Source organism: Lygodium microphyllum, chromosome 25 (assembly GCF_053477565.2).
Source record: "Lygodium microphyllum isolate KBCC chromosome 25, Lygodium_microphyllum_v1.1.10, whole genome shotgun sequence".
NCBI classification, from domain to species: domain Eukaryota; kingdom Viridiplantae; phylum Streptophyta; class Polypodiopsida; order Schizaeales; family Lygodiaceae; genus Lygodium; species Lygodium microphyllum.
This window is the reverse complement of record NC_141159.1, coordinates 89,850,893-89,871,585: the sequence shown is the minus strand read 5'-3', so window position 1 is coordinate 89,871,585 and position 20,693 is coordinate 89,850,893. Positions and strand designations below refer to the sequence as shown.

General features: G+C 41.2%; 1 protein-coding gene across 4 annotated transcripts in view; it reads left to right on the top strand.

Annotated features, from left to right (window-relative positions):
- Nucleotides 1–20,693, top strand: part of PSD1 (phosphatidylserine decarboxylase 1) — a 109,807-nt gene that overhangs the window by 38,414 nt on the left and 50,700 nt on the right. For all 4 annotated transcript variants that reach the window (XM_087666935.1, XM_087666932.1, XM_087666937.1 and 1 more), the window contains 2 exons: nucleotides 6,251–6,360; nucleotides 8,323–8,504. In XM_087666935.1, the coding sequence (XP_087523061.1) occupies nucleotides 6,251–6,360; nucleotides 8,323–8,504 (292 nt within the window). The remainder of the gene's footprint in view (nucleotides 1–6,250; nucleotides 6,361–8,322; nucleotides 8,505–20,693) is intronic.

The following is a 20,693-nucleotide window of genomic DNA, read 5'->3' as shown; positions in this document are numbered from 1 at the left end:
TTTTAGCTCAACAAGGCGGACATGACAGTCTTTCCTATAGTGGTAGTGGTAGTGGTAGTGGTAGTGGTAGTGGTAGTGGTAGTCGTGGTAGTGGTAGTAGTAGTGGTGGTAGTAGTAGTAGTGGTAGTCGTAGTGGTAGTCGTAGTGGTGGTGGTGGTGGTGGTGGTAGTAGTAGTGGTAGTGGTAGTGGTAGTGGTAGTGGTAGTAGTGGTAGTGGTAGTGGTAGTAGTAGTAGTAGTCGTAGGTCGTAGTGGTAGTCGTAGTAGTCGTAGTAGTAGTAGTCGTAGTAGTGGTGGTAGTAGTGGTAGTAGTAGTAGTAGTAGGTCGTAGTGGTAGTGGTAGTAGTAGTAGTGGTAGTGGTGGTAGTAGTCGTAGTGGTAGTAGTAGTCGTAGGTCGTAGTGGTAGTCGTAGTAGTAGTAGTGGTAGTAGTGGTAGTAGTGGTAGTAGTAGTGGTAGTAGTTCTATGTGGATCTCATCTTGACAAGTGAGCATGCCCAAAAGGTTAAGTAGATAAAGAAGGCACTACTTGAGATATTTGAGACGATGGATATGGGCCTTTTCCAATTCTTTCTAGGTCATGAGATTTGGGAGACTCCGCTAGGGATTTTCATCTCCACTGTTTTTCTAGGTCATGAGATTTGGGAGACTCCGCTAGGGATTTTCATCTCCCAACAGTGGTATGTGTAGGAGCTCTTGACTATGTTTGAGATGGAGGAGTGTAAGGCTCTTTCTATTCCCATGGATCTGAATTGGAAGGCTACAACCTGTGAAGATTCACTAATAGTGGATAGTACGAGCTATAGGTAGTTGAATGGGTCGTTGATATTACTCCTTAACACTTGGATTGATTTGTATTTTCTTGTAGGTTTGCTTGCAGGGTTCATGAGTGAACCCAAGCTGATTCATTGGCAGGATGCTATGAGGATTTTGCGGTTCTTGAGGGGGACCTCTAACTTGGGTATTTATTATCTAGCAGATACAAGAGATTCAGCCTTGGTTCTACAAGGTTGGATGGATTTTGATTGGGCTAGAGATGTTGACCACAGGAGATCAACAATAGGATATTGCATCACTTTGGATACATGTGCTATCTCTTGGAGTAGTAAGAAGCTGCCCACTGTTGCCCTATCATCCACATAGGCGGAGTATTGAGGAGTGTCTTTCACCACATGTGAGACAGTGTGGCTTCAAGGATTGTTAGGAGAGCTTGGTTGTCATGCCCTACTGTAGTGCATTGTGACAATGAGAGTTACATTGCTTTGGTACGGAATCCCATATTCCATGCTAGGTTAAAGCACATTGAGATACAATACCATTTCATTTAGGAGAAGGTCTTGGATGAGACCATTGATGTGGTTTACTACAAGACCGTAGATAACTTGGTAGATCCGTTTATGAAGCTCGTTCGAGCACATCTTAGAGTTCCTTTGCAATGTTTTTGTGTTTTCTCTTTTCTCTCTCTTTTGCCTTGTGTTCAGCAGTCTATTTGAGCATTCTTTCATGCTTCCATTACTACATTTCTGACATGGTATCAGATTTTAGGATCTACGCTTGTGCCGTTCTTTTCTGCTGATTACAGGTCATCTACTGATCATTGATTTCCCTTGCCTGCCACCACATCCTTTCAGCCTGGCGACACTCTCTGCTTCAAATCGCCCCATTTCCAGCCTCCTGCGGTCTGCGTTTACTGCATTAATTGCTTCTACTCCTTGCGTTTTGTCTCCAGCAGTCTGCATTTCCAATTTCTGCATTATTTTATTGTGGTACTGCTGCATTTAATGTCTGTTTTGTCTGTGTTTTGACTCCTACAGGCTGGGCAACTGTATTTTCAGGTTCTATTGGCTGTAATTTTCAGCTTCTGACTGTGTTTGATCAGATTTTGTCCTTATGCAGCAGTTATTTTGTGATCAGCTTGTCCTACACTGCATGTGAACTCCTGTTAGTGCAGTTTGTGCTGTGCTTTGGCTGCCCACTCTCTTTCCTTCTCTTCTTTTCTTTATTTTCTCTTCTTATCTTCTTTAGATGGCTCCCCCCTATTGTTCTGTTGATGATAAATTAGATGGCCCTGATTACCTAACATGGAGTGCTGTTATGAAAGCATGGGTTGTGCAAAAGCGGTTATGGTACGTTGTTTTTGAAGCTTTTTAGCATCCTGAGCATTTTACTCCTCTTCCAGCTAATTTCAACGAGGACAACTATAAAGAAGCTATGCTCACATGGGATAGTGATGATGCCGTGCCTATTCTTCTCTTCTGCACTATATCTCCAAAGAAGTTCTTTCAGCGTTCACCTCTTGCAGGACTTCTTTTGAGATTTGGACAAAGCTTCAGATGCTGTACGAGGCCCCTATGACCACGTGTGCCATTACCCTCTATGGATAGCTCTAGTAGATGAAGTTTGAGTCTAAGGATACTATTCAATCATTTTTGCTTCGTGTTACAGTGGTAGAATATTAGCTTTGACACATGCATTCCACCCTTTTAGAGGCTCATCTTTATGGTGTCTTTACCCATATGTCTTCCATGTTGCTTGAGCATGAGGTATCTTTATGGTTGTAGGAGCGGCTTTCATCTGAGTATGGTGGCTCCAGTGAAGCCTTTGCAACTTTAGAGAGGGATGACAAGAAGCAGAAGTTGAAGGCCCAGTATTATCATTGTGGTAAGATGGAACATTTGTGTAAGGATTACAAACAATTAGTGGCTTCAAGGAAGAAGGAGAAGAAGCGGCATGATACGGACTCCTTCACTGATTCATCCACCATCTCCATCTTCGACTTGGATCCTCTAGCCAAGGCCAAGGCCAAGGTGCGGAAAGGGTCTTTTTCTTTAGATCAAGGAAAGGGCCTGGCAGCCCCTCTTGCTTTTTAGTGTAGGTGATGTGGCTATCACAACTCTCGAGTGCCAAAGAGGGAGTGTGAGAGGGTGGTAAGGTGGGGCAGGTGAGCCTTATCTATGTAGGTATACAAGTGCACAAGTTCCAAAGGGGGACTTCCATGATGCATCAATTGAAGTTTGACAAGTTTAAGATCTTGGAGCTGGGTTGGCAAGTTTAAAATCTTGGAGTTGGGATTGATTATCATGTTCATGATGGACTGTTCCTTGATAGAGAGTGAGATAGGCTCCTAGTCCGAGCTCACATGAGGGGACACTTTGGCGGTCTTTGCCAAAGGCGGGTAATCCATGTTCACCTATGCTCAGAGGCATCTTTGACAGGATGATCATGTATGCTATTGCGAGGCTTTGATGACAGACACAGAGAGTGCTATGTCTCTATTTTAGGAGCTCGTACGATCGATATCGACAATTAGGTTTTCTCCGAGATACCTTGGTGGTGGCTTGATCGTGGACTGCCTACGTATCCATTGCCCTATTGTGGTGGCCTTTGTTGTATGGACTATGATGAGTCATTCTCACTGTATCATTGTATTGTATTAGATCGTCTATGATTTGAGAGAGGGTGTTACTAGTCTAGTCTGCTCAAGTCTAGGCTGAGCCAAGTATTCTAGTGATATTTAGGCACTTTTATTGGTCACATTAGTGATTATTTTGGCATTTTATGCTGGTCGGCCAGCATTAAATGCTCGTCAATCTGATGCATTATTTGCATTCTTTTCTACCTATTTTTTTAGGCTCCTCCACACTCGATCATTCATCACTTGTAGATCCAGTGCATGTCTTGTGGAGAGAGGGAGCGGGTGCCATTGTCCACACAACAAGTGACTTATTGTTGTACGCGACCGTCTCATGTTTGATACGTGGATTAAATTTCTTGACCACATCTTTGAGTTCTCCTTTGCAATGTTCTTGTGTTTTCTCTTTTCTCTCTGTTTTGTCTTGTGTTCAGTACTCTATTTCAGCATTCTTTCATGCATTGACAGGTCATTGTTGAACAATTGGCACATTGATTGGGTTTTGGTAGTTAGTTGGTATCAGATTAACCCTAGGACAATTGTTTGGCCAGTAAGTGTCAATGGTGACACTAGGTACTAGCATTAATACTAGTCTAAGAGTCCCTTCTCTCTCTCTTCCTTAGCCTCAGTACAATGAATCGGCCTCTACAACACCCCGAACAGTCTTCTCCCCCATTGCATGGGAATTTTTACCAATTGGTAGCCTTCTTTTTTTATTTTCCAGCAATTTTCAATCATTTAATTGATTTTCAGAGTTAATTAAATCTGAAAATTAATTTCAACCCTTTTGATCCTACCCAAAATTAGCTATATCCATCCACAATTTAAATGGCCCAATTGTTCCCAAGCCTTAATTGACCCATGGACATGCATTAATTAATTAATTAATGCCTAGAGAAGTAAGACGGAAGCACCCTCTCCTCGTCAATATAAGCACTTTTTACAGCAATTAGCAAATTCACAAAATTGAAATGCACACTTTACCATATAATCTTGGACATTGGACACCCTGTTGGCCCCAAAATTGACGCCCCTTTCGGTATTTATTGAACTTAATTGAAGAAGAAGTTGATGTACAATGGGATTCTCCTAATCTCTTTCAGTATTTCAACTCCTTTTGCTATCCAAAATGGCTAGAAAGTCTTTAATGTGATTTGACCTTTGATTCGGACAATCAATAGGCCTTCATCCGCTTTGATGGAGATGAAAAATTCCCCAAATTCAATGATTTGTTGGTCCCTCCACTTGAATAGGCCAAAAACAACTTCAGCCTTGTTGAATCCAAGTCTTGGAGCTTCCAATTTCTAGCATGCTTCTTGAGGTTGTTGCTAGATTCTAATTTCTACTGCAGATTAGGGCTTACAGCAGAGAAATCTGAAATTTCTCAGCTTTTGGTGATCTCAATGTTATAATCTTCGGAGCAAGGCTGGGAGATGAGAGAGAATGCTGAGGAGAGAGAAAATTCAGAATTTCATCGTGAAGAATTGAAGAAAATCTGTCATTTATTGTTGCTGCTCTGTCTCAATAGCTTATAGATGCAAAGAACTGAAAAAAATCAGTCATTTATTGTTGCTACCTTGTCTTAGCAGCCTGTAGATGCTGTCACTTGCTGTTGATTGGTCTTCTCCTGCCCCTAGCTGCCTCAGAAGGTCCTCCAATGGTTACAAATTAGACTAGCAGCATCTCCTCCCTCTCTCCTGCAAGTTGAATATACTAAAAATGCCTCTCTCCAGCCTCTAAAGACGTTTTTCAGTCTTGCATAGGCATTTTTGAAAAGTGGCAGCCTTCCCAAATGGTTTTTCTAGCATTATCCATAATTAAATATTAGTTTTCAGTCTTTAAATACTAAAAATTAATGTAATAATTATTTCGGTGCCTTAACAAATAATCTCATTGGCGAATAATTAAATTGGCTAGGCAACTTCCATTCTCGAGTGTCTCTATGCCATCCTTGACCATCAAATTGGCGGTAGGTACCATTAAACGCCAGTTCTCTAGTGTCATTAATTGAAACTTATGGCCAAATGAATGAAATAGGCCAACAATTGGCACCGGATACCACCAAGTACCTATGCGGCATAACTTATAGCAATGTTTGCCTTTGACATCCCGTGATTTCCTTGGGTTCCGGGCTTGTACATTTTCTCTAACCCCAGTTACACCTCACATGTGTAACATTTACTTAACCATGTGATTAAAAATTAATCCACATGCTAAGTGAGGTTTCAAAAATACATGTCCTCATGACAGTAGGAAGGGGAAGAGTCGCATAGGTTATATGTGAGAGTAGTGTGGTAATTCTAAAACCAGCAATGAATAGTCATCTTATGTAGGCGAAACCAGTTGGTTAGACTTCTGGATCACTGTGGTCCCATTCTGCTGGTTGATTCACCTGGCATATGCCATCTTCTGCAAATCCATGCCACATTTCCAACACCTTCTGCTGTACATTGTGTAGCCATTTTCAGTTTCCAAGAGTGATACTTGTTGACTTAACACAAGTAGTTAGATGGGTTGGGGTTTTGGAGATAGATTTTGTTTGCAATGATTTGACATGAATGCCACCGTAATTGCTTTTAATGCTATCATTGATTGTGCAACTTTTGAGACATTGCCTCAGGCCTGCTTGATGTGATGAAGTGATATTAAGTCTACCTTGTTCATTGACTGAAACATGAAGATGAATCTTTACTTTCTTGGAGATTAAAGGGTCTGAATTTAATCCATTTTCTCTATTAAACAAGTCAGTTCTGTCATACCATTTTCTTGTGTTTCTGGAGCAAAAGCTTTTGTTAAGCAATTTGAATGTTATCTCATCAAAGCACATGATTGGTTATCAGATCTCGATGAAGTTGGTGAAGAGTTAAGAAATTATTCATCACTTCAACATTTCTTTGGGAGGCGATTGAAAGAAGGTTGCAGGCCTCTTGAGTTGGATTCTTTTTCTCTGGTCAGTAATTATTTTCTAATGTCTCCACATATTTATGAGATTAATTGTCATAGTAAGGTCCTGTGAAAGCATACAAAAGATTGAAATCCAGGGATTAATCTGCATAAAACTATGTGGTAAATGTAGCAGATGCTCGAAGTGTGTCAAAATTACTGATAAATGTTGCATGCGTTGTGGATAAGGAGAGGAAATAAAATACCATATGATGAACTATGATAGGCTTTAATAGCATCCAGCTGCTTTGGAAGCTATGTCGTGGCAGGTGTACCACATAGCAGTGCAGGGAGACTGATGATGTTGTAGGACTGACAGACCAGTTTGGATGGAGTTAGGGAAAAAGATGGCTAATGGAGGCTAAACTCATTCTGACTTCTTTTTCATTGTGAGATTGCTTGTATTCTGCCTGTAACTGGAGCTTGTACCTCATGCAGTCAAAATTTACTGTTTTTATAGAAAGAACCAGTGTTTTGTGTTGTCTCTCTCCTCAATTGGTTGGATATGCTGCGTGCTTAGTGCTGTTGAAGCTACCTTGTACTGGAGCATTTATTTCAGAATCTTGAGTTTGTGCTAACATTGATATGGGGTAAAATTGTTATTTTGCACCCCAAAATAGGCCCTTTAACCTTTTATTGTTATGAAGGGCCCATCTGTCTATGGATTGCATATCTTGTTGCTCCTTTTTGTCAATCCCAAGGAAGGATCCTTCCAATTAGCTCCTACTATTGAGAAGGGCTGAAGCGGAAGGGTACAGCGAAGCAAAAGTACAATTGCTTCCAGACTGGTGGTTTGGTTGAGCCAATATATCTCTCTTCCTCTAAACAAATGGAAAGGAGTGGACTTTCAATTGCAGAAAGGCAATTCTCTCAGAAACGCATTGTCCGCATTGTCCAGGAGCAGATGATACTCAGTCCTTAACAGCTGTCAAGTATATCCAGCCGGACTGCAGTGCTGGAGGAATTTGAGACATGCTAAGCTGCCTTTTACTGCTGACTATGTGCCATGTTGTTGTCTTGCCTGTGGCTGGAGTGAGAAATGCAGAGTCAGAGCAATGTTGTCTCATGTTTGAAGCTATGCTGCTTGGATAGTTCTTGTAGCTTGAAGTTGGAGCAAGGAACAAAACTATGTTACAACACTTGAAATGACTATTGCCTCTTGGTTCATACTTGAGAAGAGCATCGAGCTCTATTCGTTCTCCAAAAGGTCATGGCTCCACACAGTTCGGTTAAACTGGTATTGAGTGTGTTTCAGTATCTTAACATTTGCCTCCAACATTTTCTTTTCTTGGCCTCTCAGTTTGCATGCAAGGAGGAGAGCAGGGGCACTCGATAGGTGGGCAGGACAGCATTCAAAACATACCACCACTCTTTGCTGAATGTGTCCCCTGGCAGGCAGCAGTCCCAAATGCAATGTCCTCAGTGATGCCACTTTTGGAGCAGTTTATAGGAAGTTGTCCTTGTGCTTTCCAAATGCCTGAGTTCACCCTGCACGGGTTATTCTCTGGGGCCTGAAGCTGTCCAAATGTCTATACTAGAAATTTTGTAAGGATTATCATGGTATTCCTCGTCTGTGTTTCAGCTGGATTATTTTTGTTAAATGTTTTATGTGAGCAGATAAGAAACTGGCATTTTCTCATGAATGACAATTGCTTTATACTTACACTTAAGGTTATGATATGTTTTGGTGTGAGTTCTCCATGACACTATACTGAATATTCACTTTTTCTGAGTTTATGTCTTGTTCATAACACTTAGGATGCTTGTTGACATCTGTCATCACCTTAATCACATCAAAAGGACGTCTACTTAATGAGAATGTGAGGCATGCAACCTTTCGCTTTCCAAACTTTGACAGTAACAATATACTCTGATTCTGCAGCTGCTTGCTCCAAAATATATAGCTGTTTGTGGATTGGTTCATGTTACTGTAGCTGAATCACACTGATTATCTTTGATATAACAACAGATCAGTCCTGTAGATGGAGTAGTTTTGAGGTGTGGAGAAGTAAAAGGAAAAGGTCTTGCAATAGAGCAGGTCAAAGGGCACACATACTCAGTCAAATCTTTACTTGGAGCCGATCCTCATGATATTTCTTCATCTGTGGCCAAGGATACAGCAATCCATGTTCGGAATCCAGATGCAAAATTGTAATGATATTCGCTACTACTGTAAATCAAACTTTCTAGCTTTTGCTTTGGTTTTGCTAGCAGCTACATGTTGTCTTTTGGTTATTCTTGGATTAAAGGATTTGATGATGATTCACTGGTTGTTCTCAGCTTGTGCATATGACTGTATTCTGTATACTTTTGGTCATTATTCACAAGTAAAACGCGATCATTAGTAAATTAAACAAAGCGATTCATTTAGAGTATTCTACAATGACCAGTCAGTTATTTAATATATGTGTGCTTTCTTTTCCTTCCCGATTGCTTACCCCCCTCAACAACACACCCCCACCCCCACCCCCATCCCCACCCCCACCCCTTGGCCCTGTTGCTGAAAAAATAACAAGAAAAGAAACCACAACAACAACAAAGAAAAAAAAAACCTACCCTAGAGGATTTCAAAGTGACTTCTAATTCATCTCCGACAGTGTGGTCTCCACCCAAAGAAGTTGCTGGGAGGTTTTATCAGTGATTAAAAACTTAGTAGGAGGCAAGAGGTCTTTCTTGCTACCTTCTCCCCAATGCTAACATAAAATGGCATTTTAATGTGCTTTTACCAACTGAATATATGGTTTTGAATCTTTCATGCCCTTAAAATAGGGGCAGAATTCTTAAACGTTTTAGTTATACAGTTTCATGTGGAGATTTAGCTAGAAAACTGGCTTCTTGGGAAAATCATTGTTTCTCCCTATTATTTGAGGTGGATCAAAGTTCTTTTCTTTATTTTGTATGCTTTCATCATCACCTTACTTTCTGCTTGAAAGATAAAAGATATTAAGGTCAGTTTTCACCCAGCCAGTCCAAGAAGTTTCTCTCTGCTAGAATGGCTTTAAGTGGAGGTAGATCTGTGCCTACAACCCAATCAGCTCGTACTCCACCTGAAGCAACCTCCACCTCAAGCCCCCTTGTGTCCCCTCAACTGCTTCAACCTTGGTCCCCAAGAGTATCAGTACCTCTACCTTTTGTTTGAGCAGCAAGCATGGTCAAAGTGTTCCTCTCCCTACTCCTATTGTACCCCCTCACATTCTTGAATTGACTCGCTCTACAAAGAAATAGCAAGTGTGACCAAACTATCCACATTCTAAGGCACCATTATAGTAGAATCGGTGTGGATCATGTTTGGGGATGACACATTTTGCAGCACTTACCTCATAAGGGAGTAGACCAGAAGGGCACCATTTGGTGCTCTTTCCCTCTACCTTAGAGGGGGTGGCAGAAGTACACGAGCTTAACAATCACTCTCAATGAAAAGGTAAATTAGTGTCAAAACTCATGATGTGACCGTGTGTTCTAGTGGCTTGCCCAACTTAGTGATATTTAGTTTGTCATGGGCTGTGTAGGCTGTATCTTCAGCAGTCCTACAAATCAGGGATATAGTGAGCCTGCAATGACCTTGGCAGAATTTTAGTAGGTCGTAGTGAAAATAGGGTTTAATGAAACATTTTGAAGCAAAAGGTATAGAGGATTTTGCTGATTGAGTACTTTGGGAATGTATAGGCACCACCATGCCCCTTACCACAATAATGTAATATCATGGTACATACAAGCAATGACAGTCAGCTAGGACAATGGATACCCAAGCAGTGGGTGATCAAGCCACCACCAAGGTGCTTTCAAAAGACATTGATGCTTATTGCGATCATGTTCGGTCCTTAATTGTTCACCACAAATGCACACCGTTGAAGTGCACCACACCCCACCCCACACCTCCCCCCCGCAAATACCAATGTGAGCACTCTAGTATGTGAGCACAAACTAGAGCAGGCACTGCTTGCCCAAACCCCCCATCATAGACCTTGGAAGTCACACCAGCTCTAGGATTCGAGCTGTCGGATTGATGTAATGCATATGGCAAGTCTCCCTCAAGGTCCATTACGTCGAGAAATTGATGAGGCTGGCAAGCTTACCACCATCCCCTCCATCTCTCTGTGGCCTGGAAATTGGAGTTAGAGCTCAAGGATGATGAAGAGCCTAAGTTGCCCTTGCCCTACTTCCCCTTCTTTTGAAGAGATGCTAGCTTCTCATAAGCCTTGTGGAGATGCCCATTCTTGCCACTAAAGAAACACTTCACCTTCTTCTTCTTGCCACCCCTGGCCTGGGAATTGGGAGTTAGAGCTCAAGGATGATGAAGAGCCTAAGTTGCCCTTGCCCTACTTTCCTTCTTTTGAAGAGATGGTAGCTTCTCATAAGCCTTGTGGAGATGCCCCTTCTTGCCACTAAAGAAACACTTCACCTTCTTCTTCTTGCCACCCCTCTTTGCAAGTGCAACAGCTCAAACATGAGGAGTGCCAGATTGAGATGACATCCTCTCTTATAATTGCACAAACTGAGCCTCTAGAACAACACTCCAATGTAAGTAATCAGTACCTTCAAGCTTGTCATCAGTAGAAGAACATGGAGTTGCCATGAAAGTAAATGAAGATAGGAGTTAGAGAGAAATACATTGGGCAGTTTTTGGTCAAAATCAGCCTAATTAGACAAGAGTTCAGCAGTTCAACAGTTCATACATACAAGCATGCAGTAGAAGGCAGACTGGAGCAGCAGTGAAGCAAACTGAAGTAGCACAACAACTGACACACAAGATCCTCTCTAAAAATGAAAACACAAAAACATAAAAGTGCAGGGTGTAGATTTGGAAAAACACAGGTTCTACCAGCCACCTGATGGCATCAGTCCACAAATGCAAGGTATGTGGATGCCTTCCACAGAACAGGCGACAGCAAAGGCAGCCAAAGGAAAGTCGTGTCAGCCTTGTATGACCACTTGGCAGGCCAAAAGACAAGGTTTTACAGTTTTGCATGCAGGGAAACGGGTCGCCCAGCACCTAAAGCATGTTGTTCAGTAGTAGAACAGGTCACCAAGGAGAGAGGAGGAAGTAGGCAGCTGAAATGCATGGTTAGAATCTCCAGAAGCAGAAAAATCAGAGGTTCAGACCTGAAAACTGTCAGCTACAGCACACAAAACTAGCAAACCAGCAACATTGATCGCCTGATACACTGTGAGAATGCATAGATGATCAGAAGCATGAACATTGACAGAAAGAAAGAACATGTAGACATAAGAAACTCAGATTGAACAGGCAATATAATCCATGAGGTGAAGCACAAGATGTGCACTACAATACCAATATGGCATGCAAACAATAATGACCAGCAGCAGTGTCTCTAGTCTCCCTTTCTCAAAGGATGCAAGATGATGTGATACACCAACTGAGAGTGGGGAGGAGCATCTTTAGAAGTCTTGTGACAAGACATGAGACAATTGATTCATGTCATCTGAATAAACCCTACAAGCCTCGGGGGAAGAGACCAGACAATTGAGGAAAACCTAAAATGGGCTGCCCAGCTACCTCTGTTTGGCGCCTAATTGAAGGCTAAACATAGTGCCTAAAGCGCATGATACATACTAAAATAACCAGAACCCCCTAGAAATCTATTGTTAAAGCTTAATTAAGAACAAGAGGCTATTAGGCTTGGGCCATGCTTGCAACATATCTCGACCTTCCACAAGGTTTTTTCTTCGCTTTAGCTTTGCCTAGTCTTAGATTGGGCTACGTGAGTCATGTTGCATAATTTCCCCCCTACCACTTACCCTCTCTTTCCAAATGCCACGAGCTATCCTTGAATAGCAAAAATGCAATGGAAAGGAAGATCTTCATTTCACCAATTACCATTTTGACTAGTAGTCGAGTCAATGGAGCCATGAATATCAATGTTTCACTTGGATAGAGAACCCACAATACTCTACTCAAACTGTCCTCTTAAAATTTTTCTTTCCACTCTTTTTTCCCGTTATGAACAAAATGGTGATCACCCTTGGTTGCAATAGCAATAATCATTAACACAAAGAACTGCAAAAGAAGTCCCACATGTGATTACTCCTTATGAGGATGTGCTTCTCATGCAAATGAAGCCTCACTCGTGATCAGTCCCTAAGGGGAAGTGCTTACTTTCTTGTTTAGAGACATATATTGTTGGAATAGGACATAGATCTAATGCTAAGCAAGTTCTGTACATTTGCGTAATATCCCATACTTGAGGACCCAAATTATGTATAGGTTGAAGTTCTTTACCCTACCTGGCTTACAATCATTCCTTCTTTAATCTAGCTAGTAACATTTGATTAAGTTAATAATTAAATGTGCAAGGTTGTTAAGCACATGTGTTGCACATGGCAGTTATTTCATGGTAACAATCCAAGGACCCTTGGGATACAGTGGGCGTCAAAGGTAAAAGTTGTGACAAGTTATGCTAGTTGAGTTTTAGTTGTTAGCTGGTGTCAGTTTTGACCTTAGGATAGTTGTTTGGCCATTAGGTGTCAGTGGGGACACTAGGGATTAGGCATTAATTAATTAATTAATGCCAATCTAAGGGTCAACAGAGGTTGGAGACCACTCTAGGTTGCAAATTGCCGAGCTAATTTATGCACGGGCACATTTAATATTGGGCAAGCTCATAAGAGGTGAAATTAGTTTTCAAAATTAATTTTGAAGATGGTTGGATAATGCTGAAAAATGGGTTTAGAAGATTGCCACTTGGAGCGAATACCCTGCAACAGAGAAAAATACTTTTTGGGGCTGGTTTGAGCCATTGTTGGTCTGATTTTCCTCCTTTGGAGGACCTTTTGGGGCAGCCAAGGGCAAGAGAAGGCCATTTAGGAGCGGGCGACAGTAGTTTCAGCTCTCTAGATGTAGGTGACAGCAGCTAGGGGCTGGTGATAGCATTTAATTCCCTCTTGGCAGCAGACAATAGTATCCAAGGGCTGTTTAGGGCAGGAATCAACAACCTTCCAAGTTCTCCCGCATGGAAATTCAGGGATTTCTCTCCCTCTAGCATTCTTTGACCTTCTCTTAGAAGATCTCAACATTTCTCAGCCATTCTCAAAAGGTCTCAGCCAAATTTGGTGGACAATAGTGAGAATTCTGATGTAAATCCTAAATTTCTATAGAAGTTAGGGTTTAGTAGCCACCTTGGGACTTGTGCCATTAGTCAAGGCCATCATACATTGAAATCAACACTTGAAATTCAAGGAATTGTTAGGGATTTGAGATATAGACTCATCCAATGTGAATTTGGGGTAGCATTTGGCCAATTTGGATCTTGACTTGTGTAAGGCAAATGGGTCAGATTGCTTGTTGGTTGTTTGTATAACAAGGGGCTTTTGGACCAACAAAAGAGATTGTGAGTGGGCATGAGGCATCTGATTGCAAGCCAAAGCTTTGCACCAGTGTTGATTTTTATGCCCAGTTGAGAAATTATAGCAAGATGTCTTCATAGTGAGATGGAATCAAGTAGTGATTATGCCTCTAGGTATGGACATTCACATGAGAAAGAAGAAAATGCCATGCCTAATCATGGACAAGGCTCACATGATTGACAAAAAGCTTAAGATGTTGCTGCTAGGCAAGATGTAGGGCCTTTAAGGCAAGATGAAGCTGATGACTAGCAAGAGAAAGAGAAATTTGATGACTAGTTTAAGGATTGAATGAGAACAATCGCAAATCTCTTTGCTGAATTGGCAAAGGATCCTCAGTTTGTTCGATTTTTGAATGTTTTGAAGAAGGACAGCAAGGGCAAGAAGAAGTCATCTTCTACACCTTTGGGATAGGAAGGTGTAGAAGAAGTCATCTTCTACACCTTTGGGATAGGAAGGTGCATCGAAGGTAGTGCCAAAGCCTTCACTTGAAACATCCAAAGAAGCTAATGAAAAGAAATAGTTGGTACTTATGGGACAAGGTGTGCAAATGCAAGGCCATCATGGAAGTGCCAATCCAATGGATTTTGGATAGCTGGGTATGCATGCGATGATGAGGCATGGTGGTCCACGATTTTTGATACAATGGTTAGATTGAGATTATAAAGAAATATCCTAACACAAAAACATAAACAGAAACTATACGACAAAGCATAGACTGATAAAAGAACGCAGTTAGGGTTAGGGTAACTCAGAGACAATGAATATAGTAAATAAATGAAGTGACATGACTACTGAATATACGATGCTCATGCAGCAAATACACTATGCAGTGAATGAATACTGAACCTCGAACTCCTGTATCTCAAGGATCTGGGCAGGGGTAATGAGCTGGAGTGTGTCGTACTCTGAACGGATCACGAATCGTAGCAAGGCAGCCTCCGGATGTTGAACACCAGCAAACGTAGCAGTGAGAAGCTGGATTTGATGCAGATAGTAGTGAGGAGAGAGAAATACTAAAAACGCAGGTAGCAGGTGAGAGAAAGACTAAAAATGCAGGCAAGACAGCCTGTAGAGAGAGAAAGATTAAAAATGCAGATTGCAGAAGAGAGAAAACTGCCAAACGCAGGCTATAGATGACGTGGGAAGCAGTACGGCAACAGGTCTATGCAGGAATAATAGTAGCCTAGTTGGGATCAGCTCCAAACTGCGAGAAGAGGGTTGGAAATCAGGCGCCAACTAATGTAGACAGCAATGGGCATCTTTGGTTGAGATGTCCTTCGTGAAGGGAGTATGGGCAGCAAGCTGAAATACCTGAAATCTGTAAAAACAAGATTAGGGCTGAATGGAGGGCAGCATACCTCCCAAAAGGGTTTGTGCATGTGAGACACAAAAACTCTTTAGAATCACGTTTCTTTTAATTAAATAAGGTTTCTTCATTAATTAAGCATGTTTTGGGGCTGTTGAAGTAAAGCTAATGCATTTTTAGGTCAACACTCCTCTTAGGCCCAAGGACAGTGCTACGAGAATAGAGGCCAGCCAAGCCCTTTCTTTGGTTATCTTTTACCCCAAGGCGTCCCACCCAAAGTAGCTAGAGTATCAGACAAAGGGTGCGTGTCGGCTGCCCAGTGACCTACTAAGACTATAGAGGCAATGGTTATCTTACCAAGGGAGCCCAAGTGATTACCCTAGAGAGGATAGGGTATCGGACAAAGGGTGCACGTCGGTTGCCCAATGGCCTACCAAGCCCTACAAAGGTAGATGAAACCAACGATGGACTTTTTTTTTGGTTAAAAAAAAAAACGGCTTTTTAGGTTTGATAGATTAAGCATTAAGTGAGGGTTTGAAGTTAGTTTTTGTCCTATTGAATATTTGTGCCCTGAACGGGAGAGTGATAAGGGATGGTCAAACCCAAGTCCTTCACGAGACAAGCATACTATCCCTACCATTACTAGGTGTCGTTGATGAAGAAAATGACTAAGGTGTGGGTATAGCAAATATGTTAAGTAAGCAAGACAAGCAAAGCAAGCAAGCAAGCTGGGAAAGACTGCCTTGGAGACCACTATGTGTAATACCACGAATATGGTGGATCCTAGAGTCGACCACTCCAAACGACCAAAAAGGGATAAATGTGCACAGATGTATGGTTACATGAACAGAATGCCAATGCATGGGATAATGCAAAGGGAGATGCAAGATATCATGCTCATACAATATGCTATGCAATGGTGTCACTTGGACAGGGCCCTCGCAGGGGAATTGTTTACTTGTCTAAGTGTCCTTTTACAATCATGTCATCCTGACAGTGCGGATGAAGTTACAAATGTCCATAATACAATACAAAAGAATAAATGAATGTAATGTCTAAAAAATCTGTAAGCATTATCACTGTCACTATCAAGAGTAGAAGCCGCTCCCTCTCAAACTGGAAGGGAAAGCTAGAGGAAGCACCCTCTTCCCGTCAAGTTAAAGAAGTAGGAGAGGGTATACCCATGCTGATCCTAGGTAGTAGGTACTGAAGAACCGGACCGCTTTGGTCAAGATATCAACAAAATTATCTGATGATGGCACAAACTCTAGGTGAATAGTGCCTAGCTCAACTTGCTCTCTGGAAAAGTAGTAGTGGACTTCCACATGCCATGTCCGTGGTGTGATGATCGGATTTCCCGCAAGGGCAATGATACTCTGGTTGTCGCAGTGACAATTGTGGGAGAGTCACATGGAAAGTGAAGTGCCGCCAGTAAACTCCTCAGATAGATAGCCTCAGTGGTGCCATCGAAGAGAGCTCGGTACTCAGCCTTGGCTATGGAAGCCACCCCCATCTCCTGCTTAGGGCTGGACCAAGAAGTGGGAGCCGTGCCCAAGATAAAGAGGTAGCCGCCATGGGAACGTCGGGTGTTAGGATCTCCTACCTAATTAGAATCAGTGTATCGTTGCAAGCATAAACCAGAACTATATGTCAGGCCATAAGAATAAGTACACTGTGAATAACGCAACACACGAAGACATGCAATCCAATGTGTCATCCTAGGTGTTGTGAAATACTGATTGAGTATGCTAACTGAATAAGCTAAATCTGGCCTAGTGTGAATTAACCAAAGAAGTTTTTCTACAACAGAATGATAGGTATGTTTATCGAAGGGCTGTCCTAGGGTATCCTTCAACAAGTGGATAGTATGATCGAGAGGTGTGGCCATTGGCCGTGTCTGATCCGGAGTGTACTGTTCCATGAGCTGAAAAGCTGATCGGCCCACTCTCGCTCGGTTCTCGACATAGTTGGTTCTGGAGACTGAATCGGTGTTGTTGTGTTCGAAGTCATTGGAACCTACTGCTGTTCTTGCTTCTTATATAGAGATTTCAGATCAAAGGCCTAGGTTTCTCTGCGAGAACTAGGCTCTGATACCAAGTAAAGAAATACCCTAACACAGAAACATAAACAGAAACCGTACGACAAAGCACAGATTGATAAAAGAATAGAGTTAGCATTAGGGTAATTCAGTGACAATGAACACAGTGAATAAATGAAGTGATATGACTACTGAATATACGATGCTCATGCAACAAACACATTATGCGATGAATGAATACTGAACCTCGAACTCCTGTATCTCAAGGATCAGGGCAGGGATAATGAGTTGGAGAGAGTGTCGTACTCTGAACGGATACTAAATCGCAACGAGGCAGCCTCTAGATGTTTAACACCAACAAACACAGCAGTGAGAAGCTGGATCTGACGTAGACAGCACTGAGGAGAGAGAAATACTAAAAACGCAGCCAGCAGGCGAGAGAAAGGCTAAAAACACGGGCAGGACAGTCTGGAGGAGAGAGAAAGACTAAAAATGTAGCCTACAGGAGAGTTGCTACAGCTGATGCATTGTTGCATGGGAAAGATTCTGGCTTCTAAGAAAATGGGGAGCAGACGAATAAGAATTTGTCAGAGGTTGAGAAAAGGGAAAGATTTGAAAATCAGTCTAAAAAGATATCAAAACTGCTAGGAAATGGTTGGAATTCACTTGCACAAGCTAGGGATGGAATGGCTATAAATAAATGCTTTGCTTGTGAATAAGAGGCTCACATAGCTAGGGGTTGTCCCAATAGGCAATTAGATTGGTGCCGAATGTTGTTAATGATCAGCCCAATGATGATGCTATTGAGCTATGCAAGGCATGGGGAAAAATCAGGGATCAACATGCTTTCAACTTCTTTGATAATAAACCACGAGCGAACTTTATTTCTGCAAACATGGCAACTAGTCTAGGCATCGAAGAGGATGAGATGGGGCCCATGGGGGAAGTTGGAATGGCATGTAAAGGCTATGCAGAACGTGTCACATCTCTCATTGGATAGCATTGGTTGCACATTCAGGGATATGTGGACAATGAAGAGTTCTTTATTGCTCCACTTGAGGGTTACGATGTATTGCTTGGTATGCCATCATGTCACTGTATGATGCAATGATTGATTCACATGCAAAAAAGATCACCATTCAGTGTAAGGGTAAGACTTTTACACTTGATGTAAAGTTGAAAAGGGAATCTGTCCTTATCCTTAGTAAAAAAACCAAGTATGCTAAAAGATGATTTTTCATTACTTTAGAAATGGTAGCAACGGTACAACATGATAGTGAGAATGTTGGGAATATGTCTAAGTTAAAGAAGGATTGCATGTCATTTTTGAAAACGTATGCTAATTACTTCTCTCAGTCATTTTCAAGCTAGCTACAGTGTGAAAGGCTTGAAGATCATGGCATAGATCTTATCCTTGGAAGTAGCCTACCTAACAAGCCACCCTATAGAGTCAATGCAGCCTAGGTAGAGGACATTATGAATTAGGTGAATTAGTTGCTAGAAAAATGGCTAATTTAGCTCAACTCATTTCCTTTTTATTTTCTAGTTCTTTTGGTGCAGAAAAAAGATGGTTCATGGCGTATGTGCATTGACTTATCGTGCTTCGAATAAAATCATGATAAAGAGGTTTTTCATCCCTCAAATTGATGATGCTATGGATAGATTGCAGTGGGTAATGATTTTTAGCCGTATAGATTTGAAAAGTGGGTATCATTAGATAGGCATTAGACCGAAGGATGTGCCTAAGACAACTTTCAGGACATCTTTTGGGTTGTATGAGTTTCTTGTCATGCCTTTTGAACTTGTCAATGCTCTTGCTACTTTTAATCGGATGAGGATTTGTGAACACTTTCTTTGATGGCATGATTATCTACTCAAAGAATGAGACAGAGCATAGAAAGCAGTTAAGACATTGTGTTCAATGAATTACGTAAGCATAGACTAGTTATTAATGACAAGAAAAGTGAATTCTTTTTGCATGAAATTGACTTTTTGGGGCATATTGTATTGATAATAGTATTTCTATGGACCTTGCAAAGATTGAGGTAATATGATCATGGCCACCTTTGAAAAATGTACATGAGATCTGTGGCTTTTCAGTTTATGCTCTTACTATCGGAAGTATATACGCGTGTTTGCTGAAATTGCATCTCCATTGCAGAAGAAAAATATGCTATTTAGATATACAATAGTGGAAATTTCAGCATTTGAAAAGTTAAAAGAAAAGATGACTTTAGATCCTATGCTTGTGTTGCCTTATCTAAGGAAGTCATTTGTGGTTTAGTGTAATGCCTGTGGAAATAGCATTGGGATTGTTTTGATGCAAGATGGCAGAGTTTTGGCTTCTCTACGTTGTAGAGAGAAATTTGCAGGTCTATGAGAAATAGCTTTTGGTTGTAATTCTTGCATGGAGACATTACTTGTTAGGGGCTGATTTTATAGTGTAGATAGACCATCAGATATTGAGGTACTTTCTAACGCAGACAAAGTTGTCAGAGAAGCATATGAGATGGACAAACTCTCTCTTTATATTTCATGTTCAGATTGTATATATTGATGGTAAAAAGAATGTTGTGGCCGATCCACTATCATGTAAGCAACAAATTTCAGCCGTTAGTATGGTTTATCTTAGTGAGTTGGATGCCATGAAGGAGCAATATGCTAGTGATTCGGACTTTGCTAATGTTTATTATTAACTTTACAATGGCCAAAGGCATGAGCATTTTGTGCTAAGAGATGAATTTTTGATGATATATGGATGACTATGTGTGACAAAGCAATTAAGACCGAGAGTGATCATTGAAAGTCATACTTCTTTATATGCTGAACACAGAGGTATTGATGCCACACTCAATATAATGAAGCATTTCTTCTATTGGCTAGCTTTGAGGCATGATGTAGAGCAATTTACAAGGACATCCATCATATGTCAAAAGGTTTAAGTATGATAGGCAAACGATGTTGGGTTTCTTGCAACGCTTGCTTATTGCAGACAGACCTTGGCAGAGCATTGTTATGGATTTTATTTTTGAGCTTCCTAGGACAGCTACAAGGAATGATAGGGATATGGACTATCATTTGCAAATTTAGCAAATAGATCCCTTTCATTTCGGTGAGGAAGAAAATAAGGACTGATCATATGGCACAATTATTTTCGTAGCACATTTTCAAGTATTATGGTATACTAGAATTGATTACCAGTGATCGAGATCTTTGGATGACTAGTTTACTTTAGATAGGGTTGTTTGAGAATATGGGTATCACGTTGAAATTCTCATCATCTTTCCATCCATAGATAGATGGTCAATCCGAAGGGGCTAATCGTACAATGTTGGATCTTCTGAGGTACTATGTTTCAGACCATAAGATGTTGAGCTCAGAAGTGGTGCAAGGATTGAGAGACATGCAGTGCTTGCTAACAGTAGAGAGACAGAGTGCAGAGTTGAGAGTGATAGTGAGCACGACTTGTGGGTAAAATGAAGTGGCAAGAGATGGAAGTGGAATAAGTAAAAGAGGATGAAGAGATGGATAGGCAAAATCATAAAAGGAGGAATAAGCTAAAGAAGGAGTGGCTGAAAATTTAAGTGAATCAGTTAGAAAAGGTGTCAATTGATAAACAGAAAAAGTAGAA